Source organism: Vanderwaltozyma polyspora, genomic scaffold (genome assembly GCF_000150035.1).
Source record: "Vanderwaltozyma polyspora DSM 70294 KpolScaffold1031 genomic scaffold, whole genome shotgun sequence".
NCBI lineage: Eukaryota > Fungi > Ascomycota > Saccharomycetes > Saccharomycetales > Saccharomycetaceae > Vanderwaltozyma > Vanderwaltozyma polyspora.
Window position 1 is genome coordinate 14006 of NW_001834679.1, and position 18755 is coordinate 32760.

At 32.6% G+C, this 18755-nt stretch overlaps 6 protein-coding genes and 1 non-coding gene across 7 annotated transcripts; 5 read left to right on the forward strand and 2 right to left on the reverse strand.

Annotated features, from left to right (window-relative positions):
- On the forward strand, positions 1 to 216 carry Kpol_1031p6 (Tkp3 protein; the record flags this gene model as incomplete). Its single annotated transcript, XM_001645910.1, has 1 exon — positions 1 to 216. A coding segment is annotated over one exon (216 nt), but the record flags the coding sequence as incomplete, so codon positions are not given.
- Positions 217 to 913: 697 nt separating this feature from the next.
- Kpol_1031p7 (Tkp3 protein) lies at positions 914 to 5911 on the forward strand (the record flags this gene model as incomplete). Its single annotated transcript, XM_001645911.1, has 1 exon — positions 914 to 5911. One exon carries the CDS (start codon positions 914 to 916, stop codon positions 5909 to 5911), a length of 4998 nt encoding a protein of 1665 aa, XP_001645961.1.
- Positions 5912 to 6305: 394 nt separating this feature from the next.
- On the forward strand, positions 6306 to 6378 carry Kpol_1031trna1. The gene has a single exon. It is a non-coding gene; the product is annotated as a tRNA-Met (tRNA).
- Positions 6379 to 6570: 192 nt separating this feature from the next.
- On the reverse strand, positions 6571 to 7611 carry BIG1 (Big1p; the record flags this gene model as incomplete). Its single annotated transcript, XM_001645912.1, has 1 exon — positions 6571 to 7611. One exon carries the CDS (start codon positions 7609 to 7611, stop codon positions 6571 to 6573), a length of 1041 nt encoding a protein of 346 aa, XP_001645962.1.
- A 646-nt stretch (positions 7612 to 8257) lies between these two features.
- Positions 8258 to 10390, reverse strand: ATP22 (Atp22p; the record flags this gene model as incomplete). The annotated part of the gene is made up of 1 exon (XM_001645913.1): positions 8258 to 10390. The coding sequence occupies one exon, from the start codon at positions 10388 to 10390 to the stop codon at positions 8258 to 8260; it is 2133 nt and encodes a 710-aa protein (XP_001645963.1).
- A 668-nt stretch (positions 10391 to 11058) lies between these two features.
- Positions 11059 to 14442, forward strand: KIC1 (putative serine/threonine protein kinase KIC1; the record flags this gene model as incomplete). Its single annotated transcript, XM_001645914.1, has 1 exon — positions 11059 to 14442. One exon carries the CDS (start codon positions 11059 to 11061, stop codon positions 14440 to 14442), a length of 3384 nt encoding a protein of 1127 aa, XP_001645964.1.
- A 1960-nt stretch (positions 14443 to 16402) lies between these two features.
- Kpol_1031p11 (uncharacterized protein) lies at positions 16403 to 18694 on the forward strand (the record flags this gene model as incomplete). The annotated part of the gene is made up of 1 exon (XM_001645915.1): positions 16403 to 18694. The coding sequence occupies one exon, from the start codon at positions 16403 to 16405 to the stop codon at positions 18692 to 18694; it is 2292 nt and encodes a 763-aa protein (XP_001645965.1).
- Positions 18695 to 18755: the final 61 nt, after the last annotated feature.

Consider the following 18755-nt stretch of genomic DNA (forward strand, 5'->3'; position numbering starts at 1 on the left):
ATAGAAGAGGTTATAGCGCTAGTAGGAGAAGATGATAAGAATAAAAAGTATTATTGCTTATTCAAAGGAGTAGACCCGAAGATAACAGTTGAGTTATCGAAAAAACAATTTAATAGAATACCAACAACGAAAAGATTAAATATGCTGGCGACATTTATGCAATTAGTAGGAACTCTTCGAGAGGAAGAAGAGGGAGAAGATGTCGTAATGAATTAGGACACAATTGTGATTAGTCGGAACTAGCATGTGATAAGTTGGAATGTGAATGTGACAGGTTGGAACATGAATGTGATAATCTAACAAGGTCCGGGTTGAGAAAGAATGACTCTTACATGTCAAGAAAGTGAGTCAATAATGAAGGTATATAAATACAGTAGGTAGATCACTAAGATGTATATTAGCTATCCATATATAAAGGTTGCTAATTAGAAATAATAAATTAAGTTGTATTCTGTATTGATTCAGCGTTAGTACAAAGTGACAAGATTAAGATAAAAGGATTTACCTTACATGTGAATATTGCAATGACGCTAATAAATGGCTAACGCGACATATATAAAGGACGGAGTTCCTGAAGTATAAGGTACACACTTCTTGCTATTAAAAGAGAGACAGAGATCTTTATATATATTAATAATACTGTATAGTTATTATAATAGTTTATAACCTCATAGAGCTTATATCTAATCAACTTAAGTATTCACTTCTACGGCTTGGATCCCTAGAAATATACTTAATACTTTATTCCTAATATTCCGGATCAAACAATACAAAATAATTATTTTGTCAAGTAACTAAAACATTTTGTCAAGTAAATAAAATATTTGTAAAAGTGTTTTAAAACATTTGTCAAACAACTAAATAAATATAACTAACAAAACAACAACATCTTTTAATTTAATCTTAAGTCAACATGCCAGGAGATAAAATGGAAAAGGCTATGAAGGCACTACAAGAATCCATCGAAGCAATGAATGCTAAAATGGATACCAACCTTGAAGTGATCAACAAAAGAATGGATAGCAATTACGACTTAATTAACAGAAAAATGGAAGAAAAACAAGAAGAACACATTAACTATCGAGAACAATTTCAACAGAGTTTAAACGCTTTGAAGTTAATGAACAACGATTTAACTAATAAATTATTGGAATTAAAGACAAAGGATGACGAAGAAAGAAAGGCTTTGTACGATGCATCAATTGAGTTCAACAGTTTCCAACAGGAACAGGAAAAATTAAAAAAGAAAGCAAAGGAACTTGGTGTAGAATTAAAACAAGAGAGAGAGCAAGCTGAAGCAGTTTTTAATCTCGAAGAACAAGCTTTAAATACCAAGTTTGAACAAGAAGACAAGGAATTATCAAACATTACAAAAGGAATCACTGACGATTTACCTTTATACTTGCAAAATTTCAAAGGAGAACTTATTAATGAAGTTCAAACACTAATCGCTCAACAAGAACAACCAACTCAAGATAAAACCGCTATTAATGAAAAACAAAAAGAAAAATTACTATTAACAAAAATAAGAAAACACTCCCCCTTAATTATAATGGATGAACAACACCGGATCGCAGCAGCATGTAACAAAAGTTTTGTAGACGTTACTCTAATCCCTACAACCTCTATGGTAGTAGAAAACATATACACAAAAGATAATACAGCTGCAATTCTAGAAATCCAACAAGCACTTATTAACAAACGAGTACAATATAGTGACTGGAGCATGTTTCTTTCACTGTGCTGTAAGAGCAGCGCTGCGCACCATTTAAGAGACGCAAGAGGAAATATTATGTCATGGAAAGATTGTATACTAAGTATCTATAAATATTTCAATTTTCAGAAATCTGCTTCACAGGCAGAAGATGAACTAGTTAACCGACAAATTACGGATGGTGAAAATGTGACAATGTTCATGTTACAACTTACAGAAATGGCAAACGCAAAAAGATCAACCAATCTTTTTCCTATATTACTAAGAAAGTTGAAGTTAATAATGAGACAACAATTTCCCACTATAAAAATTCCAAATTTCTCCGATTTTAGCAATTATGAAGATGTCGTTGGATATATAAATGAATTTTTACCAGAAGATCAAATATACACAAATAGCAACACACAAACCACTAACTTATTCGCTTTACAAAATTATCAAAACAAAAATAGAAACATAGCTAAGAAAATTCTTTTTTATTGCACAAATTGTACATGTAATAAATGCAGAAACATCAATAGTTACCAAAATAAAAAACCAGGTTTCTGTCTAAACTGTTCGTGCACAAAATGTAATAATACCAAAACCAAGTACTACCAAAACAAACGAACAAACAACGGATCACTAACAAACAAAAAATACAATATAAATGAAATCCAAATAGCTAACAACAACGAAGAAAATCCTTACCACGAACAAAATGACAGCGATTACTCTCGTCAATTCACAACTATCGAAATAAACGAAGAAACCGATTCAGATGAAGAACAAGACATAAATAATGAAATACTCGACAGCTATATCGAAAGCTATTCAGACAATACACAAAACGATGCAGAACCTTCCGTTCAAGTTAACTCCTTACAGCTAAATAATACCGAAATTAATCATTTCAATGATAAACAACCTAACCTAATTTTTGACACTGGCGCTGACGCGAATTTCATATATCAACCCATTCTACAAACCCATCAACACAAACTTCATAACCTAATAATTACCATAATTGACACTATCCACTGTACTCCCATTCTAATAAAACCTGCTATAGGAAATACATATATAATTGACAAAATCGCAAGGGTCAAGATACAAACCAACAATTTCCATATTGAAGAAAAATTCTTCATAATTCCCGAACAACGAACTAATATAATTTTTGGAAAACCACTATTAAAACTTTTGAAGTACCAACTACAGGAGAACCACGAATCTATTGAAATCAACGGAACACGCGTGATCATCCCCACTGTCAATCCCTTACTAAACAACCAACCACATATACGACTAATAAAGCAAACTGAGATCAAAGAACAGTTGCGTCAGCAATATCCACTAGTATTCGCCGAAGCTACTCTTAACACAAAGAAAACAAAACATAATTACATTGCTTTTGTACGACTCAACAACTTTCCATACCATAAACCCAAAGCATATTTTACTAACCAATTACAACGACAAGCTATCCAACAATTTATTACACAATCCCTAGAATCCCACATGATATCTCCAATAGCTACCGACGAGTTAGTAGCGCTTAGTCCCGTTTTCCCTATACAACAATCCAAGGATAAAATTAGAATTATTACCGACCTCAGGAAGGTAAATAACCATTTACAATACACTCCAAGACCCATTCCACCAATACAACATATTTTCTCCAACCTCGCTAATAAAACAATTTTCTCATCACTTGACATCCGTAAAGCTTACCAGCAAATTCCCATAAAAGGAGATAAATTAGGACTCATTACAGAATTTGGTAGTTATAAATTCAATCGACTCCCCTACGGTCTGGCATCAGCACCCTATTGGTGGGGCGAATTTATTCAAAATCTTCTAAAACAACTGCCAACATCCAAAAATACCACAGTTTCATATTATTACGATGACCTAGTTATTGCTTCTTTGACAATCGCAGACCATTACTCTACCTTACAAAATATCATGCGCCTTTTATCTGACCACGGTCTATCGCTCAGTTATGAAAAGATTCATATTGCTGAATCCAAAATTCATTTCCTCGGTTACGAAATTTCACATAACCGCTTAGCTATAGATAAAGACAAGAAAAATACCATTGCTCAATGGGAATTACCCCAAGATAAAAAAGCTATCGAAAAATTCACAGGTTTTGTAAATTTCCTTCGAAATTTCATCCCCAATGCCTCAAAACTCTTACAACCATTTTACCAATTTGCAACGGGCAAAACTCCAACACAACACATCAACACGACAAAATCCGCTATGACAACCAATTTCCACCTTATCAAACAAGCAATATTAAAATCTATCACATTAAAGCTATTTGACCCACAGGCCCCAACGATCATCTATACCGACGCCAGCCTTACGGGTGCAGCTTCAATCCTATTACAACCCGAAAACCAAAACGGCAACACCATACTTTACCCTATTGCTTTCTATTCCATCAGGTTCAATCCTACCCAACAACGGTACTCTACCGTCGAACGAGAACTATGGGCAGTATTGCACACCCTTGAAAAAGCCCGGTTATTGTTATCTTCCAATATTACAATATACACTGACAACCAAGGCATTATTAGCATAGGAAAGACCGAACGAGCCACCCATCCACGGTTAACCAAATACCTCGACTTACTCAATACGTACCGACTAACCTGGAAATACATTAAAGGTTCACAAAACTACGTCGCAGATTACCTCAGCCGATACGGACTCAGCCAGAAAACCACTCTAAATCTTGACGAATGGGAACAACTTGGCACTACTATTGACCTAGCTACTACACAACTAAATAACCTTACTAACGAACCCTCCGCTAACGACACAGACCTCATCATAAACAATGTCCACAACCTATCCTGGTCTCAGATCCTTGAGATTCAACAAATCCTTCGAGAAAACTTACCGGTACCACAAATATACCAGAACATTATTCACATATTTACGTGGGTTAACAACAATTTTTATATCTTTTACCACCAACAACTTCATCACATCTTAACCGACATCGATTATATCCAGAAAGCCACTTCAGCTCACAACAGATTCCATGCCAGTCATCGTGTACTTGAACAAATCATGGTTCAAGAAAAGTATTGGAATCCCAAACACTCGGTATTATTATTGGATATAGTTAGGAACTGCCAACACTGTGAGACATACCAACGTTTCATCGACTTACCAGTCGAACTCCCAAAAATGAAAGTTACTCCACCACTCACCCGATGGCATTTCGATTTTGCGGGACCTCTTCCATCTTCGAATGATTATCAATATTTCATTCTCGCAGTCGATTATACTTCGAATATCACAGTTACGAAACCTATTAAATCACCTAACTCCTATGCTGTTACCGATATAATTTTACAAATATATGCTTTATTTGGCAAACCCCATGCTATAATTACGGATAATGCACAAAGTTTTATTTCTGATCTTATTCAAAGAGAAGTAAAAAGACTACACCTAAATTACTACCAGAGTTCTGTATACAACCCGAGAGGAAACAGCAAAGCTGAAAGGACCATTAAAATGATAAAAACTGTACTGAAACATTTGGAACCAAATCTAGTCAACTGGCCAGCAAATTTATACAACGCGACAAACATAGTCAACAACACTAAAATGATATACGGATATGCGCCTTGTGAAATCGCGTTTGCAAAACAAGCTCATATTCCCAAAAAGCAACATAGCTGGTTACCACTCCAGGAAAGCCAGTCGTCTATATCGATCGATGCAACAAGTCAATTTCAACAAGAAGAACAAGTTCAAATTGCGTTATTCAACCACAAACTACTACATGAAGCAAGGAAGATTACAAAAGATGAAAGGACTAAGATTCGCGAGATGTTGCATAGAGTTCGCAAAGACAAACAAAATGAAATGGAGTTTATAGTTGGAGACCCCGTGTATCGATTAAGGAAAAAGAACAAAATGCATGAACCTACTTGGGATGGTCCATTTTATATATCACAACAAGTTGGTCAACATACATATAAAATTAGAACAAAAAATGGAATAGAAAAGAAATACACCTACCATAGTACCAAATTAAGACCTGCTTATTCAGAACAGGGTTCGGCTATCAGGACGGCAGCGGAATACACCCGAGTATATAACGACCAAGAAAGGGATTACTATATTAAAACCCTCGACGATATTATAAAAGATAAAGCGTACAATTCGTCCACGCCAAGAGTTCTTTGAAGCCGCCGATATTTGTATTGATTCAGCGTTAGTACAAAGTGACAAGATTAAGATAAAAGGATTTACCTTACATGTGAATATTGCAATGACGCTAATAAATGGCTAACGCGACATATATAAAGGACGGAGTTCCTGAAGTATAAGGTACACACTTCTTGCTATTAAAAGAGAGACAGAGATCTTTATATATATTAATAATACTGTATAGTTATTATAATAGTTTATAACCTCATAGAGCTTATATCTAATCAACTTAAGTATTCACTTCTACGGCTTGGATCCCTAGAAATATACTTAATACTTTATTCCTAATATTCCGGATCAAACAATACAATTCTAAGCTGAAAGGTGACACACACTAGAGGGTTTGGCATACAACAGCTGAAATTTTATTGCTTCAGTAGCTCAGTAGGAAGAGCGTCAGTCTCATAATCTGAAGGTCGAGAGTTCGAACCTCCCCTGGAGCAATATTATTTTTTTTCCATTTTTATTGAATAAGTATATTAATTAATTCTGTTACTACTTATAAATCATTTAATTGTCGATGTTGCTATAAGTACCACATATATACAAACAGTAACTTTCGAAATAATTGTATTAAATGTCAAAAAGAAAAAAAAACTAATTAAAAACTATTATAATTCCGAAGATGGATTAGTTTAGGTATCACTTTTATCTAAGTTTTCATTACTAGCCGTTTTATCATCCTTTGTTTTATCATCCTTTGTTTCTATACTGCTTTTCTTATTAATACCATTCCCTTTTGACTGTGATAGTTTAGACTCACTCACATTGCGCCTTTCAAATGAAAAAATATCAAAAAGTTGAAATATAAGGAACCCAATCAATGCAGTACCAATTAATTTTAGCAGTTCTTTATTCTCTTCATAAAACTCTTCAGTAAAAGCAGATATATAACCGGAACTCATTCCTTCAGATTTTGGTCTATATTCGTTAAAGTTTGAAGGAACATTTCTAATTCTATCATTTTTTTCAATACCACTTTTATAATTCTTATCTTTAAAAATATCTGAAAATATATTCACTGGGACATTTGTATCATCTAATGATATTGTTCCAGGATTCAGTGATGTATAGAATATTGTGTTGACAGGAGATGGGATTTGTGCAATTATAGTCCTTAGGTTCTTATCAAATGTCGATATAGCCTCCGCCCTTAAATCCCTATCATCAGGTAAGGGTGGGAACTCTATTCTAATTATTCTTGGCTCCGAATCGATATAGGCATCAAAATCATCCGCAGATTGGCCATTGATGTTAATGATGTTATCTATATTACAATGGTCTTTTAATGCGATTGCTAATTTGTCATAAAAATTAGTTTGTAAATTTTGGACTTTTTCAAATTTAATAGCTGTAGAACTAATTTTAGCATAATTTGCCAAAGATTTAAAATTATCCTGATAATAAATAAAGTCAGTGTTTCTCAAGCCCGGTTGATTAATGAATATGTATGCATCAGAGGAACATTCTTGTATTATGTTTTGTGACAATCGTTGAAAAGTTTCAGAACCATATTCAAATGTGGAATCATAATTATCTGATCCAGCCACTACCGAGTCTATTAGTTTATATGAAAATACTAATGCAGGGACATTTTTTTGTTCGATATATTGGACAGAAGTATCAGCAAAGACATTGGCCAACAAGTGAAGTGTTAAATAAATATACAAAAGCATTTATATCTTATTAGAACAGAAAGTAATAACCTTAAATAGTAGACTAATAATATAAACCAGTTATTAATTGAACATCAAATAAACCTTGAGTCAACCTTCATCGACTAAATTGATTTCATTTTAATTACTAGTACCTTTTTCATTTAGTTGATAAAAGGCTATATAAGATATATCTTAATGGAACCTTTTTTTATATAATCCGGGTAAAGGATAAAACAAGAACATTTTGGCATTAACACAGATAGTAGTTAATATATTAATTGGACGACAACAATTCTAACAAAGCAATACTAAGTTCTTATTTTGAATTCAATTACATACATATCATCAACATCACTTATCCATTTTTAATTTTGGATAGTATGATTTAATCTCAAAATAGTGATATTTTTGAATTGTCAATGTTATTTATATACAGTTAATTTAATTAGTATCTACATCTATGTAATTATTTGTGCGATTTTTATTACATTACTGAATTTATTTAACATCAATCCAGGTTCTTTTAAATGAATATATGAGAAATAGAAAAAAATATCTTATTTGTATTTGTGACTCTTGGTAATAACTTCAATTCAACCTAATAAATAAGATCTTACAAAATAGAAAAAATAATGCTCGTTGGTATTTTCATTAAAATAGGACATCAGTCCAATAAAGGTTTCTTTAATACATGATTAGTATTTGATATCATCGCTTGAAACTCTTTAATAATCATCTCACTGTCAGTCGTTGCTTCAGTTGGAGCTTCAGTTTCAAGATCTTCCTTAGTATTTGAAATTAAGAAATCCTCCTCTTCTGTACTCGATTGTTTTTGTTCATCCAGATTTTCTAATAACTTCATATCAAAGTGATCTGGATATTCCCATCCATTTTCAGTAATTAGCTTGATTAGTCCCATGTGTTCCACATTGAACTTAGAATCTAATATTTTTTTATACCAAACTAATGCTTCCGGTATGTTATTACGGCTATGATAATGATATACCATTGCCACACAAAACTTAAAATCCAATGGTATTTCAAGAGAATCCATCAATTCTAATACTTTAGAGATATCCCTATTAGATAGCTTCTCATTTTGATAAACAACTATCGAAAATGGACTGGTTCCATCAGTAGGTTTAAATCTATGGGAGTCACTTTCGTTGTAGAAATCTTTCAAAATTGTGAGGGAAAGTAGATGATCATTGATAGAATATCTTACGTGTTTTAGAAATGCATTAAGTATACCTGTGTTTTGTTGAAAGTAAAGATTATGACTCCTCATAGGTAAAATTGTCTTTTTATATCTTTGATATAAGTCTAGCAGAAAAACTTTGAAATTTTCTTTGTCCATAGTCTTGGAGAATGTATTTAGTACTGTAATATATAATTCTGTAAGCACTGGAAGAGGAGGATATTGGATTGAAACCATTGATCTTGGTAAAGTGTTTTTAATCTTTTGATATTCTGTATCAAGCTCTTGATTGGATAATGTATAGGACTTACCATGATAGACCCAACCCCATAATCCCAGTTGGTTCAAAAACAATGCAACTCTTTTCCTTCTATAAGCAGATGTTACATATTGTAATGACAGTTTTGGATCGTTAAAAGATCTCAAACATGAAATCAAATGACCAATTAAAAAGTTTTTGAACACCGAATTATGGACCATTGGAGTTTTCCTCATGAGAGATAAGAGGTCAAATGCCTCATCATACATACCCTTATTTCTAAGAAGAGTTATTGAAGATGAGAGTGGCGATAAAAGTAAATTGGAAATGTTGGATAACCGAATCTTATTATCTTTATTCAGTTCATTGGTCTGTATCTTAGATGTTTCGTTAGCTAGTATTCGTAATGTGGATGAAAACATTTTAATATCTTCAATTTTTGACAGATAATTAAGTAGACTAATATTAAAATAAATTAAGTTTAATCTTGAGTCAAATTCAACTGTATCCGGATTTGTTTTAAACGAGGGTCTTTTCATACTATCTAACATCGAGTTAAAATACATTCTTAAAAATCTCAAATCATTTTTTTGAATTAACAAATTAACGAAACTTCGAATTGAGTCAAAACTATTCAATATTATGAATTTTCGCCTAAATATATGTTCATATTCTGGTTTATGCAAAAATAGCTGAAATGAAGCTAATTCGAACTCCAACTGAGAACCTTTCAATAATCGTTTTTGAAATTGTAAAATATGATATGACGAAGACAGGTTAACGTTATTTTGAATCAGAAAATAATAATGTGTAAATGATTCGTTTTTATCAATATTTTCCCAGAACCATTTATGTATCTTATCTGTCAAAAACCAACCGTACTTTTCACCGATAGTTGGATATAGTTCATTTTGTAAATTAATCATTTCATAAATACAATTTTTTTTATCTATTGTATCAATTTCATTATTTGATATTATCTCGTCAATATACTTATTAAAAAGAACTCTATATTCTTGACCAATCTGTTTTATATAAGTCAAATGCAATTTTGTTGGGTTTTCTGATGCATCTCGTAATTTATTTATAAAAGGTGAATAATTCTGTTTAAACTTTTTCATTAGCAACCTCTTTATAGGTTTTATTTCATCTGGTTTATCAACGACATCCAAAATCTTCACAAGTTCCTTTGTAGAATTGGAATTCTGTTTTAGAAATGCACGAGGTGTCTTTTGATCAATCATCAATCTAATGTCATTCTGAATTTTCCCACTAATTGTACTAATCGTACTATTATGTCGTACTAATTGTAATCCATGTATTTGTACAAACCTGATCATTCTCTTCAAATCTATAATTTCCCCATAGATCTCTGGTGTATACAGATGAACTGGTCAAACGTAGAGAGTAAAAAAAAGGGAAAAACACCAACCACTTAAAGTTCTTTACCAAATTCAACTAAATTTGTCAACGGCTAGTTCATTGGTGATCTAAAACCATCAATATCTGTTGCTGTTGTAGTGATACTAAACTCTATATTATATAGTTCTTTATCTTCATTTAATATCGAAATCAGTTGAAATTTCAGTCATTGTAGACGTCAGATATCAAACATTTAATTTAATGAAATTCAGTTAAAGACCATCTTTAAATATAAAAAAACTGATTTAAATAGTATAAATCAATAACGAAGTTTATTTTGAACTTTAGTAGTTTCAGTTGACCAAACACTCTACAGACCTCCAGATCAATATATTATTGCTTATTCCAGAGATAAGTTATAATTAGAATAAAATATTTGGTAAAAGCAAGAACCGTAATATTTAAATCATTTATTAGTTTTCCAATAATAGCATCTAAAATACTGGGACTCAGAATTTAATTAAGTTTAAATCGAGGTAGTGATTGTAATTTCAAAAGATTTTTTACGTCTAAATATAATTAGTTTGCAGGAAGTAATTTATGGAGATCTGATTATCGAGATACTACATTTATTTTGTCCAATTATATGCAAATATCTAGAAAAACGTCAACAAACAGATCAGAGGTACCAATGGCTAATAATGGGAGTGATCTAGTCTATCGTTCAGCTTCTTCCGAGAAGATTTCAAATGGTGATAGTGATATATGTTCATCGATAAAGAGGACAGAGGTCATCGGTAGAGGTAAGTTCGGGGTAGTATACAAAGGTTATCATTTAAAAACGAAACATGTATATGCAATCAAAGTATTGAATTTAGATTCCGATTCAGATGAAGTTGAGGATGTACAGAGAGAAATCCAATTCTTAGCATCGCTAAAACAAGTTCCAAATATTACAAGGTATTATGGATCATATTTACAGGATACGAATTTATGGATAATTATGGAATATTGTGCTGGTGGTTCATTAAGAACTCTATTAAGACCTGGAATGATAGATGAAAAATATATTGGTGTTATAATGAGGGAGTTATTGACAGCATTACAATGTATCCATAAAGATAATGTGATCCACAGAGATATCAAAGCCGCCAACGTCTTGATTACAAATGAGGGTAAAGTCAAATTATGTGATTTTGGTGTTGCTGCTCAACTAAATCAAACAAGCTTGAGAAGACAAACAATGGCAGGTACTCCATACTGGATGGCTCCTGAAGTTATTATGGAAGGTGTATACTACGATACTAAGGTAGATATTTGGTCTCTAGGTATTACCGCTTATGAGATCGCCACAGGAAATCCTCCATACTGTGAAATTGAAGCACTAAGAGCTATGCAGTTAATCACAAAATCAAAACCAGCAAGATTGGAGGGAAGGCAATATAGCAGTGGCTTGAAAGAATTTATTGCATTATGTTTAGATGAAGACCCAAAGGAAAGACTTTCAGCAGAAGAGTTACAGAAATCGAAGTTTATCAAAGCACACAAGTCATCTCCAACAGCTATATTAAAAGAATTGATTTCTCGATACCTATTATTTAGGGATAAAACTAAATCCAGCAGAGAAAGTTTATTGTTAAATGATGATCAAATTGCCAAAGCAGGTAATATTGACAAAGGTAAAGCAGTGGGCAGTACATCCGAGGAAGATGACAAGTCTACTAGTTACGATGGAGTAGATTTAAAATGGGATTTTGATTCACTAAGTTCTAGCGAATACATTATAGAAAATGATATAAATATTGATTCCATTCCAGAAGAAGGAACTGCCGACTGGTCAAGACCTGATAATGATCAATTCAATTTTGCATATCCTGATGAAGAACAATATTATTACTATCAGACAAGTAATAATACAAATACGCATAATATAAGAAGAAATTTTCAAGACAGTACAATGGGTAATTACAATCAAGGAATAACTATGTATAATTCTACTTTAAACGCACCAATGTCCCAAGCAAATGGTACTAATAATTTTACAAGTAAGGTAATGAAAACCAATCATATAAATACTAGCATAACTGGAACAAATATCACTAATACTACAAGTAATAGAAACATGGAATCAAGGGCCGCCAATCAATTACGACAACTTTTTGAGGAAAATGATGTTATCAATGAAGAAGTCGCCCTTGAAACCGATATTCACAATATTCCTAAGTCTCATTCGGTTCTTCCATCTGTGTCTAACGATATTCAGCAATCATCCTTATTGAGTGCCACTCCTACAACTTTACTAAGACCGTCGTTGAACATTTTACCAACAGCCTATCATAGCCAAAGTGCATCGAACCTCCCCGTGATACAGAATAAAAACTTACAAGGTGTGGCAAGTGTTGTAACCACAGCAGCCACTCCTATAGAAATTGAAATTCCGGAAGAACTTCCAGTTAGTGCTTTACCGACTCCTTCCACTAGTGAACAAATCAATGAAACTAAAGCTAGGTCTACTACAATTTCAACACCAAATCCATCACATTCAGCCCACCCTGTTATGACTAGGAGGCTAACTGTAAGTGGAACAGGAACCCCAATGAATTCTATAACAGCTTCAAGACAAGATTCATCTAACAAAATGTTTATTGATGAAGGGATCAATGGAGGAGGGTCTATGGTGAATAATTCAAATACAAGTAGCGCTAATGCATTAATAGGGAAAACACATCGCAGAACTCCAACTCCACCTAGAAGCCTGCTTAAAGTAAATACTTCAATTTCTCCATCAAAGAAATTGACAAACTCACCTAAAGCTCCAATATCTAGCAATGGATTGCCAAGTATGAAGCCTGTTCTAAGTAATAATGACCATAAAGATTTGATGCTGCAACCACTGAATAGCAGTAGTAGCAATACCGGAGTAGCAAGTAACTTATTTACAAATTCAACTAATGATAAAGAAATGAGTAGAGCTACAAGGGAATTTCGTAGGAATAACCCTAATCTAAAATTGCAAATGCCATCACCAACAACTATGATACCAACGAAATTACTAGACTCGGCTACCTCTGATGCTGTTAACAATGCTGGCGGCAATGGAACTCCTAATAATGAGAACATCAATCAATTCGGCTTCAATACCAGTGCTGCTTTGAATATTCAAGTAAGTATGACACCTATCAGTGAGAAACATATAGATCTTGGCGGTAAGTTAAAAAGAAGCCAAAGTGTAAAACAAAGCAGATCAGGAAGCATATTAGAAACCCATGGCCAGTTAAATCCATCAGCATCAAGTAATTTACCAACACCATCCAGTGGTTTGACGTCTTCTTCCTCAATTGCATCTGTTACCAGTATCAATACTAATGCATCTGCGAATGTAGGCTATAATTCAAATGCAACAATACCTAATAACATAGCTAATGGCAGTATTACTAATAATGTTGGAAATGGTCCAAATACAAGTTCAAATAGTGGAACAATTAACGGTAATATTGTTTCAGTAGGAACAAATACGGCTAGTAATAATGGTAATGGTAATTCAGGAAATAATAGTTTGAAGTCAACATCAAATTCTACTGTAACTTCAGTTGAGAATTCTACAAATTCTACTCTTAGTGTTTCCACCAGTACCTCAAGTAACATAATGCAACCCCCTCCAAAATTGTTGATGATGGATTTATTTTCAGATTTTGATTTGAATAGTAGTCACGATTATGATCACTCATCAAGATGGATTGATCGTAAACCGCAAGTGCTTGAAGAATTAGAATCATTATTGAAACTATACGAAGAAGGACTGCCGGTCCTAGAAAATGTCCTCAAGAAACAATTACAAAAAGAAGCTCCATTACCTACACCATCAGCCTTACAATCACAAGCTCCTATTTCCTCAAACATGACACAAGTATCTCCTCAAGCACCAACAATTCCGCAAACATCTTCTCAGACTGTTGTTCAACAGACGCTAAGTGTTGGCACTCCAATCATTACTTCATCGGTGAATAGTAGCATAATTGAAGAAATGTAATTCCTGATGGCTAGTAATTCAAATTAAGATATCCACCTCAATTCTATTTATACCAAGTGAATTAGAAACGCTACGAAATATCACAACAAGAAATCTGCTGTTCTAAGAAAGATTAGCAATATTATTGTTTTTTCAATTATTTCACATTTTTTCCATGCTACTTTCTATTTTTCATGTTCATCATTCAATCTATAACCTTTTAGATGTTTGTTTTTTGTCTTTTTTACTTAATTCGTTAATCGATCAATTGCTTTAACAGTTTCCTTTCGGTATGATATTTGAGAGGAGAAGGGGAAGTAAATGATGTCGAGCCTGTTACAGAGCCGTTTCTCCATGATAGATATATTTTCACGGCCCCAAGCCTAAAACTGTTACAGACTTCAATAATGCGACTGAAAAACATAGGAAAAATCTGAAAATTTCGAACACTGTTCAATTCTAAACGGTATCCCGCTGTATCCATAGGGGGAGGGAGGATTCAAAAGAGGAACAATGAAATCTTTAAAGCTCGGTATGTCTTTTAACAAGTTAGCGTACAAATTGAAACACGATAGTGCAGGTTACTAGGCAAATTGCTAGGCTGGGTAAACTGATATTATTTTTTTCTATTTTAAGTTAGAAGTTGAAATTGCATTCCCCTGTTAGTGGATTATTGTAAACATTAATAGATTGACTTAATTATCTACCATCATTGACAGGAAGTTTCGTTACAAGCAAATGATATCGTGAGTCCAGAAAGGTTTTTTTCTTTTTCTTTTTTCTTTTTTTAGCAGTTGTCCGAAATGTACTCCAGAATAGAACGTGATGTATGCGCTTCAGTCTGATCTCTAGTGTGGTGTGTTTAATTATGACGAGTTACTATGTTCTCCCTGCTGAGTTTCATTTAACAAATATGTGTGTACAAAGCTCTTTCTATAAGCATTTCGAAATTCAAAATTCCATTTTTATCTTCGCCCCTACACCGCGTTTCATGTACAGGTCTGTCTATATTTGTTCTACGATCACCATCAAACAAACACTCGAACTTAAATCAACAATTATTCGAATGTTCTCTAGAAATCATCATTATTAGCCCCCTATTATGTGTTCTAATAAGAGGCCCCGCGGAACTAAATTTAAACTATGTACCAAGACAAAACCAAACTGAACTTTAATAGCAATCGAAATTAAGCTGGGTTTACCTTTCTGGCTAGTATAACGAGGAACCAAGCTGAACTTTCGAAGGTGTGATGTGATATTTTAGTTTTTTCCTCCTAGGAAAGGCAATCATCATGGATTATTAGATGCTTACATTCTACTGTTACTACAAGGCTTTCTTCTGAGCTATGTCTCACAAGTGTACTTTAATTTGAATGCTCAATGATGTTGCTAATTATTGCTACAGTGACTACTCACTCTCAAACGGTTAATTCACTACTTTTGTTCATACATTAAGTGAAAAATCAAGAAAAAAAAAATAAATAATAATAGTAATAATAAGATGTCAAACTTGATCCTTGAGGTGGGTCAAATTGAGGTTATTATTTACCTTCGTCTTCAAGCAGAAGGTTTAATTTCATTATATAAATAAACAATGTAAATATTGATATTTACAGTATCTGCATTTAACAACGGTGATACATTCAATTTAATTAAGACGTCAAGTGCATCCGCTGACAAGTTTTGGGACTATATTGTATTATTTTCTGAATCATATCCTAAATTTTCAACAGGTTTTACATTTTTATTATACTTTCAGTCGCTAAATAGGCTATGTCTTTAAACATCCAATACTGATATTTTGATACATTGATATATTGCCATATATATTTTTATATATATCGAAGTTTTTTTTTGTCCCTTCATTGACACGGTTTTGAATCTTAGATACTAAATTTAGATCAATTTTATTACTTTCGCTATTTATTATACAAGAGATTTAGTTCCTCTATATTAATCAATTGATCTTTATACATATAATATGGATAATCGTTCCAGAAGTAGTTCATTGGCGAGCAACGTAAGAATTAAAAGTTACTCTTCTCTATCGTCTCATTCAAATAGTAATAGCAATAGTAATGGAAGATCAATAGAAGCTCCCGCAGTAAGAAGACCAAGTGATAATTTGTTAGCATCTGAATCAAAAAAAAATGAACTAGACCAAGATTATCTGAATGCTATTAATTTACAAAATCATACAAAGAGTTCCTCCTGCATAGGAAGTGCTTTAACCGGTCATGTTGTTCCTGTCAAGGAAAGACCAATATCCAATGACTCAATTTCTACAAGAAATACTGATCTATTCTCATCTACCTCTATATATACAAAGAATTCATCTTCGGAGGATATATTTAACGATGGAGATAGTAATGGAACTGATGATACCAGTAATATTACCTCGAAACCTGAAAACTGTAATTATTTATTAAATAGAAAAGAATCAATTATAAGTGAAGGGCAAATAACAAATTCAACTCCAACTCCAGCTCCAACTCCTATACCAGGATCTAACAACATATATACGCATCATTTTGCACCTTCAAACCCTTTACTTCGTAGTAAAACTGCTTTGACACCTTCCCAACAATATAAGTTACATAGAGTGAGAAGTGACAGTTTACTAAGAAACATTATAAATACTAACGACAGGAATTTATTCAATTCAAGTAATCTGATATTACAAGAACATGATGATGAAGATGATGATAACGAAGAAGTTCAAATTGATGTGAATAATAACTCTTTGAATTGGAATGTTCCTATGGCATCTGTGTCAACCACTTCATTCATTAATTCTGTAACAAATGATACTGATATTCCAACTCATGTCAAAAAATCAAAAAGGAAAAACCATCCTACAGGTTTATACAGGGCATCTACATATACATCTTCATACACAACTATCAATGGCAGGCACACTCCATCATATGTACCAGAAAGCCCTTATGACATAGCTTTACCCACTACACCTATACCTGGTATAAGTAATGTTTCAGATTTGGAGTATATGAGAGATACATCTAAGTCATTATCTGCTCTGTATTTACAATCTTCAGGGAAGCTATCAGAGTCAAGATTAGCTCAACGTACTAGATCTTCTAGTTTGCTACCATTAGAATTCAAAGAAGCTTCTGATCATGGAATGGAAAACTTGCTACTAGTTTCAAATCATAAGAGATCGTTTACTACAACAACTAGACCATGTTGGTTACCTCCAAAGGATCCTATGGAAATAAAATCACATGAAAAACAAATATCACAACATTTAGATGAAGTCTCAGTATTTGAGTTGCAAAGAAATAATTCATTTCAGGATCATGTTCACAATAATAAAGTAAACCAAGATAGACTACAGACGATTATCGATAGAGGACTAACAAGGAACTCATCTTTGAAGATTCTTAAGGAAATTATTTGGGAAAACAGTTTGCCGGATGATTTAAGATTATCAATTTGGAATGAAATTTTGCAGTCTTCTGACAATTTAATATCAAACAATTATATCGAATCTTTTGATAGTATCAATGAAATATATTCTAATTTACAATTTCCTAGATCAAAGGAATTAGAAATTATGAAGTTAATCGATAAGAATATTAAAAGCAAATATGGCGATAATCTTGAAATATCAGAAAATCTGTTATATTTATTGAAATTAAAATCTCTATCGCAACAAGGTCTAGTCACTGGTGATGAGCTCCTTTTCCATCATTTTATATATGATAAATCATTTAAATTCTCATTGAATGATGTTTGGACAATGGTTAATCTAATTCAAAAGACATGTTTTAATGATATTTGCAAAGATTTTTATGATCATCAGATTGTTAATGGCAATAAAGTATTTGCTCAGTATATCGGAAATAATGAAGAATTTAGTAAAGAAAACAATTCAACATGCTTAAATTATGGTACTTTATGGAATATTTTGGAACGTATGGACCATAACATCTTCATGTGGATACTTGATATTATTATTATTCATAATTCTCAGAATTTTAAAAATTCTAGTATTAGTAAATCAAATATCAATAACGAAATAACTTGGGATATTTACAGAACAAAAAACGTTGTCGTAAATTACAAAATTTTGTTATCTTTTACTTTGTTGATTTTATTGAAATATCATTTTGGTTTTAACAATTTATCCGAGTTATCATTATTAAATGATAAACAATTTTGTATTCCAGTTGCATCAAAAAATGTTCAAGATGAATGGCATTTTACTAGCATGTTCATAAGAAAATGGAACTATTATTACAAGAAATTTTGAACATTTTAAATAAAAATTCCAAAAGAACGAATAAACAAATGAAAATAAAGACACTCCTATA